At 52.2% G+C, this 16,744-nt stretch overlaps 3 protein-coding genes across 3 annotated transcripts; 2 read left to right on the top strand and 1 right to left on the bottom strand.

Annotated features, from left to right (window-relative positions):
* Nucleotides 1-1,473: 1,473 nt before the first annotated feature.
* TGME49_284580 (ribose-phosphate diphosphokinase subfamily protein) lies at nucleotides 1,474-6,230 on the top strand (the record flags this gene model as incomplete). Its single annotated transcript, XM_002369115.1, has 6 exons — nucleotides 1,474-2,576; nucleotides 3,067-3,190; nucleotides 3,727-3,885; nucleotides 4,392-4,484; nucleotides 4,904-5,209; nucleotides 6,048-6,230. 6 exons carry the CDS (start codon nucleotides 1,474-1,476, stop codon nucleotides 6,228-6,230), a joined length of 1,968 nt encoding a protein of 655 aa, XP_002369156.1.
* Nucleotides 6,231-8,688: 2,458 nt separating this feature from the next.
* Nucleotides 8,689-12,275, bottom strand: TGME49_284570 (hypothetical protein; the record flags this gene model as incomplete). Its single annotated transcript, XM_002369114.1, has 5 exons — nucleotides 11,255-12,275; nucleotides 10,489-10,578; nucleotides 10,137-10,227; nucleotides 9,467-9,699; nucleotides 8,689-8,811 (listed from the first exon to the last, which is right to left on the bottom strand). The coding sequence occupies exons 1-5, from the start codon at nucleotides 11,549-11,551 to the stop codon at nucleotides 8,689-8,691; spliced, it is 834 nt and encodes a 277-aa protein (XP_002369155.1). The 5' UTR covers nucleotides 11,552-12,275.
* A 246-nt stretch (nucleotides 12,276-12,521) lies between these two features.
* On the top strand, nucleotides 12,522-15,489 carry RPL9 (ribosomal protein RPL9). The gene is made up of 3 exons (XM_002369113.2): nucleotides 12,522-12,779; nucleotides 14,156-14,578; nucleotides 15,046-15,489. Exons 1-3 carry the CDS (start codon nucleotides 12,734-12,736, stop codon nucleotides 15,147-15,149), a joined length of 573 nt encoding a protein of 190 aa, XP_002369154.1. The 5' UTR covers nucleotides 12,522-12,733; the 3' UTR covers nucleotides 15,150-15,489.
* Nucleotides 15,490-16,744: the final 1,255 nt, after the last annotated feature.

The raw sequence follows: 16,744 nt of genomic DNA on the forward strand, positions 1-16,744 counted from the left end.
GAAATCAGAAAGCAGGACGAAGCGAAATACAGAAGGGATATGCGAAAAAGAGAAAGGGGAGAAGAGCGACGAGAAAGGAAACAAAAGAGTAGGCGAATAAAACGAAGGAGGGAAGAGTGACCCAACACAGAAAGGAAAAGGAAGAGAGGGGGGGACAAAAGAGGATCCAATTATGGAATGCTAAGACTTTGGGACTGGTCCTCATTTGACCTTCTTGGGAAGCATGCCCACTTTTAAGACAGAGACGTGTACCCTCCTAACAGAGGCAGCGGTCTTTCCTCTCTTCCTTCGTCTCCTTGCATTCACTAGTTTCCTAGTCCTTCTTTAGTCCACCTTCCCTTCTGTAGTTTTCTTCTGTCGCATCCTTTCCCCGCCGTCTGCTCCCTGTAGCATTTCATGAGCGTTGTATCCCCAGAAAGGCGGCTCGGAAGCACAGCAACGAATCGTACTAATTCCACCAAGCGAGGGAAGAGTGAATAGAAAAGATGAAGAAGAAACGCCAGGTGTTTCGTAGAAAGGGAGGGAAGGTGAAGGAGAGAGACAAGACAGGCACGATGCGAGACACGCACACTCAGCCGCTTCCTGGCCTGCGGCTCTTCTGTTTCCAATCCAGCGCTTCCAGAGCAAGTCACCTCAGCAGAGCCTCAGTGCCTTTAGCCGCGGAACAGGAAAAATAAGAGAAAAGAGAAGGAGAAGATCTGGAACAAGGGGAGGGTTCGTCGTTCCTTCTTTGCCAGAGAACGCGCGTTTGCGTTTGCAACATAGACTGCATGCATCCTGCTTGCGCGTCGCCGCCGGGACTGCACAGACGACCGAGAGACGAGTAGGCTCGTACGGTTTTCTCCTACTTCTTCACAGAAGCGTTTTTTCCCGGTGGGGCGGTTGACTGCGCATTTCCGTTTTCCCTTCCTCGGCGGTTTTTCCTCTGCGTCGCTCTTTCTTCTCCGCTCTCTCGCTTCGAGTCCAACCGCGGGCGGGACCGCCAGGGGGGACTTTGATTTTTTCTGGGCTTGGCGCACGAGATTTCGCGTTTTCAATTTGAGTCGCGCGGCGCCGAAGCAGTCCTTGACAAAGCGTTTCTGTCGACCTCCGTTGGAGGGTGAAGAAGCTTTTTTCTTTCCCTGGCCCCCACGAGCACACTCCGGTCTTGCGTCGATTCTATCGCGCTCTGTTCTTTTCTGTGGCGCTCTGTCCCCGATCGCGGCTGCAGGGGTCTACTCGCGACAGCTGCTGGTCGTCACGCATAGATGGTCCACAAAGCTTGTAGAGGTCCATAGACAGGGTAGCGTGCTGGCTCACTGATATGCATACATGCCCCGATTCATGGATCCAGTTTGCATGTATATATGAACCCAGGTCAAGTATTCTGAGTATGCGTTACACGTGGATTGTCTCGTTCGGCGTCGTCTGTGTCTCGAAAGGGTATGCTTCTTCTATGTTGTTTCCCAGCGTTTCATTGTTTTCGATCGCAAAATGGTGAGTGTCTGGCGTGCGAAATCGGCGTTCAGCCTTTCTTTCCTTTCTTCCTCCTCCGCTTCCTTCTCCATCATGACACCTTTGTCTTCATTCTCTCTCTCGTGTAGCCGTTTGTCTTCGTCGGGTGTCTCTTCGCCCCGCGTTTTTGCGAACACCGAGCACCGCGGCCCTTCCTCCTCTGCCTCGCCGTCGTGCGTCGCCTTTGCTGCCTCGTCGTTTCTCCTCCGGGACGGTCAGACGTCTCGGTCTCAAACCTCACAGTGTCGGCTGCTCTCCTCCACGACAGTGTGCAGGCCCCGCCACCGGCCTCGGAGATTCGCCCCCGCCGACACTCCGCTGTGGCACTCCGCGGCGCCCGAACGGATCCGCCCCCCAGACAGGCCCGCCCTCGGGGCCCGCGGCACAGAGCGCGGCGCGCCCGTGGCGCCCGTGGACCCCAGCGCCGGGGCGCGCCTCGACAGAGACCTGAGGGACACAGGTGCCCTGGACGGGAACGGAACGGAGATCAAGAGCCCGTTCGCCCTGGCGGTGGCGTTCGCGGTTGTTGCCTCCTCGTTCCTTTACGGAGGCACAAATCGCCCCAGCAAAGTGCGCGCGGACGCATCACTCTCCTCCTCGGCTTCGGCTCCCGCAGCGCGCCTTGCGCCCCCCACACCTCCAGAGCTCGTGACTCTTCTCGCCTCGTCACCCGCCTCCTCGCCGGCTCTCTGTGTGGAGAAGAGCGTCGCCCCCGAGTTGCCGCCTTCGGTGCCAGACGCACCGTCTGTTCCCTTGCCTGTCGTAGCTGAGGCTGCCGACTCAGCCCCGTCCGATGCAGCCTCCGCCCCGGACTCGATCTATCAGGAACTCTGCGCAGACTCGTCGCTGCAGATCTTCACAGGTACGGCCCATCCCGAGCTTGCGCGTGAGATCGCAGCGCATCTGAACGTGACGCTGGGCAGGGCCGTGCTGGGCCGCTACGCAGACGGAGAGGTCGTCATTCAAATCCTTGACGAGGTCCGAGGCAAGGATGTATTCGTCATTCAAAGCACTCCCGCCGCGGGAGGAGACGTCCACACTTGCCTCGTTGAACTTTTCCTTCTCCTCACCGCCATTCGCAGGTAAAGAGAGCGGTAGCAAGAGAGGAGTAGACAGAAAGGGAAGGGGGCCGAGAGAATGAGGAAAAGAATACAAGCTGGAGTGAACATCGTGAACAGCGCGACTGGCGATGTATGTACGCGAGAGAAGAGGATGCTAGGAAGCCGTAGATGTAGAGGTCACACACTGGGTGAGGCATAACGTCCCCCACCCCCCCACCCCCCCCGTCCACCTTCTTTCTACGCGTCCCTAAAGACAAGGCAAAATGCCCGTGCCGTGTTAGGAGGTCAACTTCAATGTAAAAATCGGGTCGCGTTTTCCTTGTCTATATCGGAAGGCCATGACGCGTACATACGGAACCACATCGGCACGTGTGCTCGTGGAAACGCATTCATGTGTCTGTACGCGTGTGTGTGTGTATATATATCTATGTTGATGTGCGTTTGTATCGGCACGAGTGTCAGTCAATTCGTTTGATGGACGTTGGGTTCTCTGTGGCGACTTGTTTTCTAGAGCTTCGGCGAAGCGAATTATCGCCGTGATTCCTTGCATGCCGTACGACCGCGAGACCATGCTGACGCATGGAGACGACAGTCTGACGCCAATGGCTGCCGCCGACCTCGCCATTCTTCTTCAGGTGAGAAGCCGCGGAAGTGCGTCGGTGGGCGTTATCTCTTATTACCATTACAACTTCGGAAAAAGGGGACAAGTCCACTTCTTCGCGCGCAGCCAGGGGAGAAGAGGGACGTCGACGCCATGTTTTCGGTGAAGGCAAACTCGAGACCGAAGGCATCATCAAAACGAGCTGAGGAATATGCGCGTGCCACCAGGCATCGACGGATACTCAAACGGGGACCTCCAATCCTCTCTGTCTTTTCATATGTTTTTGTTCGTATCCAACAGAGCCCACGCAATGTGACATGCCACTCAACAAGAGCAGGGGCAAGAATTTATATCTGCATATATATATATATATATATATATATATTTGCACAGGGGTATAGGCGATTGACCGGTAGACTATGGGTGCCGTGAGGGTGACGCGGTGAAATGAGAAACAAGCGTGTGTGTAGACGAATGTATTTGGTCATGTGGCGTTCGTGGTGGCCTTTCTGTTCGTGCATAGAGCTAGAGAATGAACCTTTGTTGATTTTTTTCTTTGTGGCTGCATAGGTTTGCGGCGCGGACGGGGTCATGTTTGTCGACATCCACAACCCACGGATGGAGGGCTTCTTTACTTCGCCCCACGGGCCGCCGCTGCCGATGACAAACATCTTGCCCCACCGCCTCGCCGTCAAGTACTTCCAGAAGAAGGAACTTTTCCGCCCTGTGGTAAGGCGCGAAGGAAGACGCAAACACGCACATGTGAAGATCCCTTTGTCGGGTGTCGAGGTCCAAAAGTGATATGTTTATTTGTATGTCAGTGTCAATTTAGGTGCGTATGTTTACATGCGTAAGTACGTATGTAGACGTACATAGTGGCTGCGCACAGGTGTACTCCTGTACGTAAATCCACACATGCACATGCATACATTTGCAAATCTGCGTAAGTGTATGCGTTCAGTTGTTTGTCTATTTGAAAAAAATGGTGAGGTAGAGATAAATCTGCGGTCGCTCATCGAGCGGCGATGCCCATGTATCTACGGTACCCTACGCTCCGCCGTGTGTGCATATCTCTCTCGGTTTCCCGGAGTATATATATATATATATATATGTGTGTGTGTAATATGTATATATATATATATACATATATGCACATATCGTTAATGAAGGGGTCGAGCCTTGAGGAAGATAGTGATTCACGAAGCGTGTTTTGTACGCCTGCACGTGGGTCGCAGGTCGTCGCTACCGACAACACGGCCGGCGAGAAAGCGATGGCTTTCTGGTCGATGCTGAAAAAAAACGGCATCAACGCTGGGTTTACCACCATGGTAGGCGCGGCGCTATTGCCAAAATAACGTGGACCCACAGAAGGATCGACGCAGTCAACTGCAGACACTATAACTACACACATGCCCACATGCATACAGAGCTTTTCTGACTATACTAGCATGAATATATATATTCAGAGGTACACGCATCCATTGGTGCATAGCCATATATGTACATAGGTGATCATATACGGACCCCGATACGCATGACAATACGGGATCCCAAGGTAGACACAGCCAGCGTCCCCCACGCATATATATATATATATATATGTATAAACATATATATCTCATGTCATATATCTCTGTAGGCGAGTCTCTCTTGCATGCAGGTGCGTGTGAAATATAGGTGCATGCAAGTTGTTGGGTCGCCCTTGTTTGAGCGCCATCGACAGACTCTTTCTTTTTTTCTGGTTCAGGTCTGTGATGCACCAAAACGGGAAGTGAGAGAAGGCACTCCAATTCTCTTCTCCAGCGCTGGCGCAGACCAGCCTTCTAGGGGTTCGGATGAGGGCGATAAGAACGGAGTCACGCTGAACCACGTGGGAGACGTCGAGGGATGCGACTGCATCATCGTCGACGACATCGTCGACACCGGGGAGAAGGCAGCGGCCACTGCGAAGGAACTCCAGGCTGGTGGCGCCCGAAGAATCTTCATGCTCGCCACCCACGGAGTCCTTTTCAAGGGCGCTGTAGACCGAATCAACAAAAGCCCCATCCAGGAAGTAGGCATCGCGAATACAAAGATACTAAAAAAAAACAGAGACAGAAGGACAAAAATTACCAATGCGGAGAGGTTGAGAGAGAATGACGAGGAATGTTATTCCGGGGAATCTGCCATGGGGGCAGTCTGAGGCCGCCCAGTAAGCGTCCGATCGTTAGGTTCTTGCGGGTTGCGAATCGCAGGAGGCAAGGGAAGAAACGAGACAGGGTAGATACAAAGAAACAAAATCTGACTGTATCTTTTGCTAGCTCTCGTCATGTTCACAGAACATGGATTGTCTCTGTCAGACTATCTTAATCCTTCGTGTCTGTTTTCGTTTGAAGCTCCGGGGGTGATCCTTGTTTGTTAGTCTGGTGTAGGAGGTCTGCTTCCGAGGGTCCATTTTCACTACCTTTCACGTTGCTTCCCTTTTTGTTTCTGCTCTTTGTTTGTGACGTTTTACCCGTGCCGCTTTCTAGACGTGTGGGTGTTTACGTTCTCAGTCTGGGGTTCGCAGTCTCCTTTTCTGAGTCGTTGTGACCGCTGCAAGCCACCTGGTTGCTGAGTCAGGCGAGACTCGGCCTTGCAGCTTGCCTGTGAGATGCAAAGAGTCCTTTGCTGTCGCTTCGCGACTGTATTTTCGAGCGTTTCGAAAGCAGCGTTTCTGTGTTCCAAGTGCTCCCCAGTGCCACTCAGACAGCGTGGGTTGGCCGCATCACATGGCATCAAAATCGTATTGTCTATTTTCTTTCACTGGCATACCCGATATATCTGGAGATGCGCGCAAAACGCTTAACTCGGTTTTGTTTCTCCCCGCTTTTTACCCGACTTCATGCGTTTCGCTTGCCTCTTATGCGTAGGTCATTCTCACCAACACGGTCCCCATTCCGCCGCACATCTTCTGCGAGAAGCTGGTCGTGCTGTCTGTGGGGAAACTGATGGCTGAGGCTATCAAGCGCGTGCATGCGGAGGAGTCGCTATCAAGTCTATTCGAGTGTCGCACGAACCCGGGTCCATCCACCAAAGCCTCTACCTCCAAGTAGAAGCTGGGGAGTGGCCGCGAAGGCCCCATGCGATGGGGGCGCCCTGTTTAGGATTTAGGTTTTGCAAGCAGACATTCGAGGGAGCGCTGATGACAGCACACTGAAGAAGGGGAGGGATGCGCGAGAGTAAAGGGAACCTGTGAGGGTAAACGCGCGCGCCCTCGTTTTGAATCGCTGGGTGTTATTGGGGGAAATCCTCATCGTCTTTCCTTGCTTTAGTACTTCTTTCCTTTCGTCTTGTTCGACTTCGCCGGTAGTTCGCGGTCCGCAACTTGCTACTCGCTCTGTCCAGTGCGGTCTGTGTTGAATGGAACAGCCTTCAGATCTACTTTGGAGGCTTTTGCATCTGGACAGCTCATGCCCTGGGAACGTATCTGCGTGTTTCCGGGTGGCGTGGACTTCGTGGCACTCGATTTAGAGACCTGAATAGGCACGACTGTATAATAAACATTGTTGTCAAGCCATATTATTCCCGTTGTTTCCGTTTGCCCGCCCATATCTTGCCCATCCTACCTTTCTGCCACGATTGTGTCTCTCTGTTTTCCCAGTTGTATTTATGTGATGCTTGGTCTTTCATTCGTCACCAGTCTCGCATGTCCCATTGTTGTGGGAGTCGATTTCACGCCGATTCCGTTTCTCCATGCCTCGCTTAAATCGATTTTCGTCTTGGCGCTCCACGCCGGACCTCGCAGAAGCTCTTCCAAATCGTTTGCCGGATTCTCGTTGTGTTACGTTCGTCCCGTTGTCCCCTCGGAGGAGGCGTTCCTTCTCCGGGTCAGTGGTCCGTGCGTCCCCCCCCCCCCGCGTATCAAGTCGTCCTCAGATCAAATGCTTCCAGAAACATCTGGGTGCAAGTTGCGCCTGGAGGAATGAAGGTGTGTTGGTACTCATTTTGAAGCCCTTTACACCTGCATAGGTCCGTGTATATATACATGTCTACTGTAGATTAATATATGCATTTCGCAGCCTGCTGGTGTGCGCATGCACGTATATGCGTGCATCTATACTTACGTGTATACAGTTGTGTATATGTGGAGGGTTGTGAATGCATATACCGCCGAGTGTGCGTACAATGGTAGAGAAGCTCTTCTGAAGTTGGACGGGGAATCTGTGGACCATTGTAATAGCATGAACGGCGGTGGCCGAAGTGTCCTTGCATGTACGTTGTTGGTTTGTGGTTCGCAACACAGAACAGCCGAAGCGCGCAATTCGAAAACGCTCGCGCATCTGCTTGTCGGAGCCACATTGCGTCATTGGTGCCAGACAACCTCGAGCGAGAGGGCGACGAGAGGGGAAAACAGGAACGCGAACGATGTTAAAAAGCAAAACGGGACAACGGGACCATCATTGTGCTTCCGAGACAGAATGCAGTTTCCCTTTTTTTCTGGTATATGTTGTGCGATACCCCGGCGCCGGCAGCCCCTTCGCCATCAGTGATGCCGGGTGCATGTACTCCTGAAAGAAATTCAGAGCCGCTGGCAAATCCGGCGTCTAACGGATTGCGAGAAAATCACCCCTGTTCTTCCATAGGCTCTGTCGGTGGTAGTTCATGATAGTCTGTTGTGCGTTGGCAGGAACATGTGAACGTCAATCACTGCGTGACGAGTCACCTCTCTTTCCTTCATCAGGCGTTTTGCAGAGCGGTCGTGAGCTGCGACGTGAAACGCACGATTTCCCTTGGCCAGGCCCCACAAAACCGAACCTGTGCGTCGAAGTGTGTCGGCCTGACGATCCCTGCTTTGTCGAACTGCGCGCGCTAGCGCAGGGCCTTCCAGATAGAGATTGCAAATCGAGTTGAGTGTCTGACAGATGTTAGGGAAACGTCTGTATGCTTCACGCGAAATAGCACCCCAGCTAGAGTCCTTGCTACACGCTATAAAATGGCATTGCTAAGTTTGTAAAACTATCTTTTTCTGGAGAATACAGACTACGAGGTGGCCTACTGGATTAGTTCTTGAATGTATACGTTTAGAAGGAGACTCCATAGGATGACGTGTGTGATGGCATATATTGGCAAGCCTGCGAGACGTTCTCTCCACCTCTCCAAAGACCCGTAGAGCCACGATACAGGCAGCCCTCCCGGGGGGTGTCTCGGCGTACTCGATGGACGCCTCACGTTCGAGCATTAGGAAAATTGACAAGTCTGTGTTTGTGCAGCTCAAATGAGTCTACAGTCGGAGCTGGTGTCGCGGATGAATGGGCAGCGACCACAGAAGCAGGATGGGCCTTGTGTCCCCCACGCATGCAGAAGCAGAGTTGAAAAACTTGTACCATCAACAATAAACGGTCAACACCTTCATACGGAAGGCCATGAGAAAGCCAAGACACGAAAGGGCGAAACGCACGGAAACAAAAAGCGTGGTTAGCCCCCCTTCTAGCGTTGCCTTCGTGATTCGCCTTCATTCCCTTCACTTCAGTTCGTGACCTGTCTTTCATGTCTCGCTGCGTTGACTTGTTCTCACCGGCAGCCGAGCTCGGCTCTCCCTGTCCTGCTCCCGGGCCTCCGCAGCGACGCGGCAGCTGCGCGCTGCTGCTGCGTCTCCGCCGCCCGTCTCAGCTGTTGGCTGCCGCGCCTGACAGTCTGTGGCAAACGCAACAACTGACAAACAGGAACCCCGTGTCTCGACCGAAACACAGGAACTCGACGAAGCGTTCCACGAGTTACAGTCGGAAGCACAGCGACATCGCGACGCATGCTCTAGCTACGGACATCCTAAGACGCAATATGTCCGCGACACAGACACAAAGAGATCACGAGAGATACAGCGACAGATTCAGAGGAGAGGAATTGAGAAAAGGAGGCGTAGAGACTGAGAGTTAAAGAGAACGAGAGGTACACAGGAGGCGACCTCACATGTACGAAAGAAGAGAGAGGAAATTGGGTTCTGTGCGCGTGTGTCTCACTAAGGGCCACCGCCGGCCGAGAACTCTGAGATGGACGCGAGTCCGGTACAAAGTGTGGTTCCATTTTTTACGGTGCCCACGCAGTGGGCCAACTAGATACAAGAAATGTGACAAATTTTACTCGACATACATCGACAAAAAGAGATCACAGGTTTAGGGCGCTTGGTCCAGCATATCAAACTTGGCACTAATCAGATGAGTTAAATAATACAGGGCAGATACAGAAAACCACAGTTTTGTTCGATTGCTGTGCGCCAGCACGTGACCCGTACACCGTCAGACAGCTGCCGCCGCTTCAGTTGTTCAAATCCTCAACAAACGGACGCCCTCACCATTCTCATCAAGTCGTCGAAATTCTCCCTGGGGGTGAACAAATTCATCTCGAGTGTCGTAGAGAGCGAGATGTCCAGCTGGGCCTGAATCTGTTCGTGGGGTGGCAAATGCGCAGTTCGGGAAGCAGCTAAAGTTGCTGCTTCTGCGCTTGGAAACTCCACCTCCGGGTTGCACATGTGCTGCTCTTCGAGACCTCCTTTTCGGCGGTACGGGCCTTCTTCCGGGTGAAGATCTGAATCCCAACGGGGGCACAAACACTAAAGAAGAAGCGAACTGCAAACGCATGCGTGCGAAGCTAGGCATTTTGCATCTGTTGCTTCCGGCCGAACAACAATCGAAGGTCGAACCTCCATTCGATACAGGTCCCCCAGATCTCCACGTTCATCTTCCTTCGTCTCTTGCCTCCTTCTCAATGTCTCGTGTGCTCTCTCCTCGTCCTCTCAGACCCTTTCGCCGTTCCGTCTCTGCGATCCGCCACTGCTTTCCCCGTTCGGCGGCCGTCTCTCACTGTTCATACTCCTTGATAAGTGTGTGTTGCTTCTTTCGAGATATCCTGCAGTTCACGCGCATCTCGCAACTCTATATTTGCCCCCTGCTTCTCCTTCGATGGTCGCCGGCAGCTTGTGGTTTTCTCGTTTGGCTCCGTTTTTGTCCTCCTCTCCGGCTTACCTTGTTGTTCGTCGAGAAAGCTGATGATTCTGAACGCCGTCTCTGTATCCGTTTCCCGCAAGTCGACGCGTCCGCTGGAGATATACGGGACCTGGTCAACGAGAAACCAATCGAGACTTCAGACGTGTGATGGAATCTCCAGGGAAGCGAGCAGGGACATCAAGTGAAGGTATACAGATAGAGGCCTAGTTGTGTTCGCAACAGTACACCGTCCTGAGTGAGTCGAGAACATCAGAGATGAGCACACGCAATAGCGGTCCGCCAAGGGTGCATTTGTCCACATCGGGATGCACAGAGTGGCACGAGTCGCACAAAAGCAGATACTAGAGACAAGGAGAGAGTGCGGCCTAACCAGAATTCGACTCAGTTTCTTGACCCATTCGTTAGGGTCGGTCTCAGCCTCCTTCAGGATTTCCGTCAAGACATCTTTGCTAGCTTCCCGCTGCAGACATGAAAGGCAGTGTCACGCATAAAGAGCCGATTGAAACGCAGTCACAGAGATACGAAGAAATCAAAGCCCGTGGAAAGCGAACGGCTGGGATGTAGCTGAGAAAGCAAATTCACTGGCAGTGCAAAGAGCCAATGAAATCAGGGTCGCGTAGAGGAACTATAAAACGTGAAAAACGTGCCTTCCGAGTCTCGCAAAGGTGCGCATCGATCCCACATTTGAGAGAAGGTTGCGAGGCAGTAATAAAGGCAGGGGAGAGGATAAAATCCAATAGACCCAGTTCTTGGTCTCCCAGAACGGGGACAGGACCGGACGCCTGCAAGGGTGGATCACAACTCCAGAGGCAAAGCCGCCACGGAGGAACGGAATCCATGACCGAGTGGAATTATAACGAAGAGGTGTTTGTCGTCGGAATGGTGCCGAGACAAAAAACGAAATGTTTAGACGCTCGACTGTGCACTAGCGGGGGGCGGGGTGCAAAAGGGACGAGTGTGCTCAGTGGTTCGGAGGTAACTGAAAAAACGGTGCAAAACATGGAGCCTTACGTGGATCCGCAGGGGGCAGAACAGATGTCTCAGAAGAAAGTTCGAGAGAACAGAAGAAAAACGAGAAAAGTGATGGGCGACTCATGCAGAGTGGCGCGACGAGTCTGTCTCTCAGACGAGCTTACCAGTGCTGGGCGGAGGTAAAGGAAAGAAGTCAAGACGCGGACCTTGAGGGGGGTGGACAGCATGATGAATCGCTGATGTATGTACTTTAGAAGCGCAGGAGTTAAGAGTCGAGCGGCATGGCAGGACGACCAGTTGTCCTTTATGCTTCGCAGATAGGCAATATATCTGCTGCTGAGGGCCTCATTTCTGGAGAGTTGCGTTGTCCCTGTCGTCGCCTCACCCTTTATCTCCGTGTTTGTCTCTTCCAGGGCAGCCTTCTGACTACCGCCCAACGGGCTTCCTTCTTCGGATTCCATTTGAGATAGCCGTAGAAGCAGAGGAAGAGCCGTCAGAACGCTTGCCGCGGCAGAAAAACACTTAAAGGGCGTCACAAGATTGATATAGGCAAGAGGAATGGACGTCAACAGGCTGATTCATAAGTGACGCTCCCAGTAAGTGGCGGACAGCCATGAAAATGAGCGGCCGAGTTTGCAGAAACAGAGAAAGAGGTCTGCATCCTGGCGAAGAGCCGCCGGACACCCTGCTTCTCTTTCACAGTTCGTAGGTGCCAAGACCAGGACCAAATTATCGCCCTTCTTGGCAAACCTTGAGCCGAGTTACCGGAGAGGTTAGCCGAAAAAGAATCGAAACGAAGACGCCATTTTTTGTCTCCATTGCACACGGACGGACCGTAGCTTGTCTCTCAGCATATCTTACGACGTTATGCGGCTGTTATCGCTAACACACCACAAAGAGAAATGGTTTATCGAAAAACTTGTTAGCCGGATGGTAAAGAGATGCAGAAGGCAGTCCGCAGTAATTCGGTTTTCGTCAGTTGTGGCGTGCTGGCACACTCACGTTTTTCCAGCGTCACATGCTGCCTGATTCACGCAGAAACTGCATGTGCGCTGCGTGTCTCGCCTGCCTCAGGATGCCCTTGTCGGCCGATAGTGAGGAAGGAAAAACGGCTCCAGCAAAATGTTGGTTCTATTCGGCGAGTGCCGGTATTCCTTCCACAAGGTCGAGACACCGTCGATTGTTTTCCTTCCGGACTGAACCCCGGAAAAGTCACTTTGCACCGTAGATTCCACGTGCTCCAGCGCGGCTGTCAATTTTCGACACTGCGCGAACGGCTTGCCAACAAGACCAGGCTCGCGCGCCCGGCTTTTCACATTCCCGACGGCTTATATACGGAAGGCTTTGCCAGGCGTATTCTGGCCGCGTGGGGTCGAAAGAAAGTCGAAAAAGAGCATGCTTGTCAAGTGCATGCGGCCATGTAGGTTGCTAGGACCCCTGTTAAATTTCCAGGGTGCGGGGCAACTAAGTGGCCTCTCTTCGCGTCGTCTTCGGACTGTTCTCTGGGTTGGCCTCGCTTCGCCACAGACACTTGTCGACGCGTCTCAGGGAGTCTGAGCCCGTTGTATTTTTTTCGCTGTCTTTTTGGCGGTTCCCGTTTCCCCTCGACTGCCGACTCTCCCCTCTCCCGCTCCGTCGCCACCATGAAGTCTGTTTATGCCTGTGAGACTATCACCATCCCTGCGGGAGGTAAGTTTCTCGACCTACGAGAGAGTGAACTGCGGAGAAGACGAATGAAACATTGCCCCGCTTGATCTTTGAGGGAGAGTTGCCAGATTCTGCGGCTCCACAGCCCTCGTTTTTTTTCCTCCCGCATGTGTTAGATGTGTCCCGACCCCGAGGGAAGCGATCGACACGCTGGGAAGGAACGCCCGATGAGCGGAAAAGTTTTGGAATTCAGGCCCCGATGCGCAAAGTGGCAAGTGTCTTGGACCCCACTGAGGAAGCCGAACAGCAGCATTTTACAGATCTTCGCCACTGAGGAGGGGGGCGGATCTGAGAAGTGAAGAGGCGCGGAACCGTGTTCCACTTGGCTTTTCTCCGCATCCTCTGTGTCTGCTCTGCTTCAAAAATCCGCATGCTTTGTTGTCATTCAAAGAGGTCATCTGGGCGCCGTGTTCTTTGTTCTGCCGCATCCACAACAGTCTGACCCGCCAGAGAATACGGTCTGTTCTGTCCGGTGACTGGCGATGGGGAAATGGGGGAAACTGTGTCGTCAGCGAGTGAAGGCGTTTTTTAGTGGAATTTCTACATTGTGCAAGCACACAGAAGGTGTCCCGTGCTAATATCTGGAACAGTAGATTATGATTAGGTAGTGGAACAGGGAGAGCGTCTGTTGTACATCACTGTCTGCACTCGTTTGTACTACAACGAAGTTGTTAATGCGCTGACTTGGGTGTCGATTGCATAGACATAGCGTGGAAAAGTAGAAGACAGGGTTGTATGCGAGGCTCTGTGTGCACCTGTTTCATGTGGACAAGACCACCGGGCATATGCTGGCTGTTGCTTCAACACGCTGCCGAAACATGTCACGGCGTTGCGGGGGAAAGGAGTCGTTGTAGAAACCATAGAGAGAGTTGAGGTAGCTCTTGATGTCTCGCAAAAATGGGACTGGCACCTGTTGTCTGTGTCTTCGATTAACACGAGCGCCGCCACTGCGTTTGATGCTCGCTAACTGGGCAGCGTCGTGTACGTACAGCTCGAATAGCGTAATTGTGTGTTTTTGTACTCTTTCTGTTGAGTTTCATCAAAGAGGGCCAGTCACAAAATGGGAGCAGGGGGATATTGGAGGGCATATGATAAGTGCCGCCTGTGTGCACACTTCTAGAATAGACAGGAATTCGAGAGCGAAGCTGTCTGAACAGAGATCTGCAGGTTCTGGTTTGACTGTGTAGGCAGGTTTCTGTAGCGACGGGAGTCGCAATGCAGAGTGCCGCTTGGTATTGGTTGTTTCGAGATGTTTGCATCCCTCTGAGAGCAATCGCTTTTTGTCCTGTTTTGCGTGTCTCTCGGCTGTGTGCCTTCTGAAAGAAAATGTTGCATCCGTTTGCGGTTTTCTGCTGCAGTCACGGTGGATGTGAAGTCGCGGGTGGTGACTGTGAAGGGCAAGTATGGCGAAATCACGCGTGCATTCCGCCACCTCCCTGTCGACATCCAGAAGACCAAGTCTGGAAACCGACTGAAGGTCGAGATGTGGTATGGAACCTGCACAGACCTCAGCTGCATCCGCACGCTGTGCTCTCACATCAAGAACATGTTCACTGGTGTGATGAAGAAGTTCCAGTACAAGATGCGCTTCGTGTATGCACATTTTCCCATCAACGTGAACATCAGCGGCAACGGAACTGTCGTCGAAATCCGCAACTTCTTGGGCGAGAAGCGCGTGCGGATCGTCAAGATGCTTCCGGGAGTTAAGTGCGAGAAGGCCACAAACGTCAAGGATGAAATCGCGCTCACTGGAACTGACGTCGAGCTCGTCTCTCGATCAGGTAGAGGCTCCGAGGAACTGAAAAGGGGCGTGGTGTGCCGGTATGCGCGCATCTAATATGAGTTTTGGAGGTGCGGAGGCAGCAAGGAAGCGTATAGATGTGGGCATTTATGAATGTGCATCTATGTTGGTGTAATTCTGTATATGCCTGATTGCGACGTGCCCACAACCACCTCCAGGTTGGAAGAAGAGAGAAACTGATAACGGTGGACCCCGAGAGCGGGATTACCGGGAACTCTCGGACGGTCGTTGTATACTCATCTCACGTGGGCGAGGGGGAGGTGGTTTGTCCTTCGATGTTGCCACAGATTTGGAGGTGAGGTGTCTTCATATCCTGCATGTGTGTCTGCACCAGCAGATATGTTAACTGCCAGGTGAGACACGTTGTCGAGCCACAGGTATTTTTGTGTATCTGCATTGCATTAACATGGTTTGTATTCTTCTGTTCTGTATGCTTCTCTTCTTCAGCGGCTCTCATCCATCAATCGACTTTGGTCAGGAGAAAGGATATCCGTAAATTTTTGGATGGCATCTACGTGTCAGAGACCAGCACTGTCGAACAGGACGCGTAAATGACAGGAAGGAAAGCTCTTCTGTCTGCCTTTCTTTGTGTCTGGCATTCGCCTCCTTTATGTGTGCCCTTATGAAGGGTAGAGTTATCGTGTGTGGACTCGAGAGAGCGGAGAGAAGGCGCCTATGCGTCTGCCCAGGATGAGGGAGAGAAAGAGCCGACTCTTGATTACGTCTGTTTCTCTTGCGTCGTCGACGGCTGCTTTTTCAGGTGGTGAGTGAATTTTCCGAGCTTCGGCTGGGAGACGGAAAACCACCGGGCATGTTCGTATGGATGTTTTTGTCATCAACACGACTTCTTCGCAACTGCCTCCTGGAACTAAGCGTCGCTTCGGTCGCGAATGTCACTGGCGAGAGATGCAGTACCGTTCCGGTACAACGCTCTCAGAGACATATCTGTCTTGCACGAGACATCCTGCAGCAACCGTACAAATAGTTAGCACACCGCCGCCTGCTTTTGCCTAGTATGCAAGTTCCATTTTTAATGGCAGTCGCGGTTTTTTGCGTCTGACGACAGGATGAGATGGCGTTGTAATTACCGTAACAACCGGTGTCCTGTATAGTAGATTGCGATGCAGACGAAACGACTCCGAACTGCTATATATTCCCAAACAGAACACCAGCGGCTTTGCTCCATCAGCAGACGTCTACAAACACGGCAGGCCGCGTTATCTAAGTGAGGTCCACGAAGCAGGGCCATTTCGCTAGCGTTTGTCTGCCATGGTAGTAAGCTATGTCCAAGTTTGCCCCAAAGAATCCGGCGTTCACTAATGAAGGCGAGATGACGGATTAATGTCATGTAGCTCACTAACCTACCCCTGCAAGAATAACTGTTGGAACTGAACTCTCGTGATGCGCTGAGTCTCTTTGGACACCCCCATATATGACAGGCAATAGATAGAGGCACTCCTCGCTGGATGCGAGGTGATGAACAACCTCGGAGCAATTTGAGTCGTGGAAGAACCTCCAGAAACCTGCTGGCAATAAGGATTTCGAAGCAACACAGTGTCCTAGTGGGACGTATTAGGCCGAGCAGAAGCTCACTACATCGTTCTTGTATAATCGTTTGTTCTGGTGCATGCCAAATATACGGACCGACGAAAACAGTACGGCATGATCTCTGCTTGAAGAAGACAGTATTTTCTTGAGTGAAACACGCCAGCCCTTGAGATCTTGGTGAACGTACCCGGAGAGGAAGGGAATGCGGCAATGTAGTTACACGTGTACAACCCGTCTGACCCTATAAGCACCAGCGTCAGTTTACCTATCACAAGTCCATCTCAACAGATTTCATTTGGGATCTGAAAAAATAGTTTAAAGCGAACGTCACAGTTGTGTTCTTGTCGAATGTCTCCTCTGCAGAAAATCACTGTTTTGTCGCATGCAGTGTGAACTGTGACAGCAGTGCCCTCGACTTAGCTGTCAATGCTGCAACGAGGTCTTTTCCTGGCATCTTTGTAAGCCCCAAGCGACAGTCTGCCTTGAATGTAGGTAAAATGCTGTGTGGCATAAAAAGTAAATTGGCAAACGGAGGAGATTAACATACGTCTTTTGGGCATGCCTTAATCGAACATCACATTTGACGTGACAAATTTTC

The sequence above is a fragment of the Toxoplasma gondii genome, chromosome V (assembly GCF_000006565.2).
Source record: "Toxoplasma gondii ME49 chromosome V, whole genome shotgun sequence".
NCBI classification, from domain to species: Eukaryota; Apicomplexa; class Conoidasida; order Eucoccidiorida; family Sarcocystidae; genus Toxoplasma; species Toxoplasma gondii.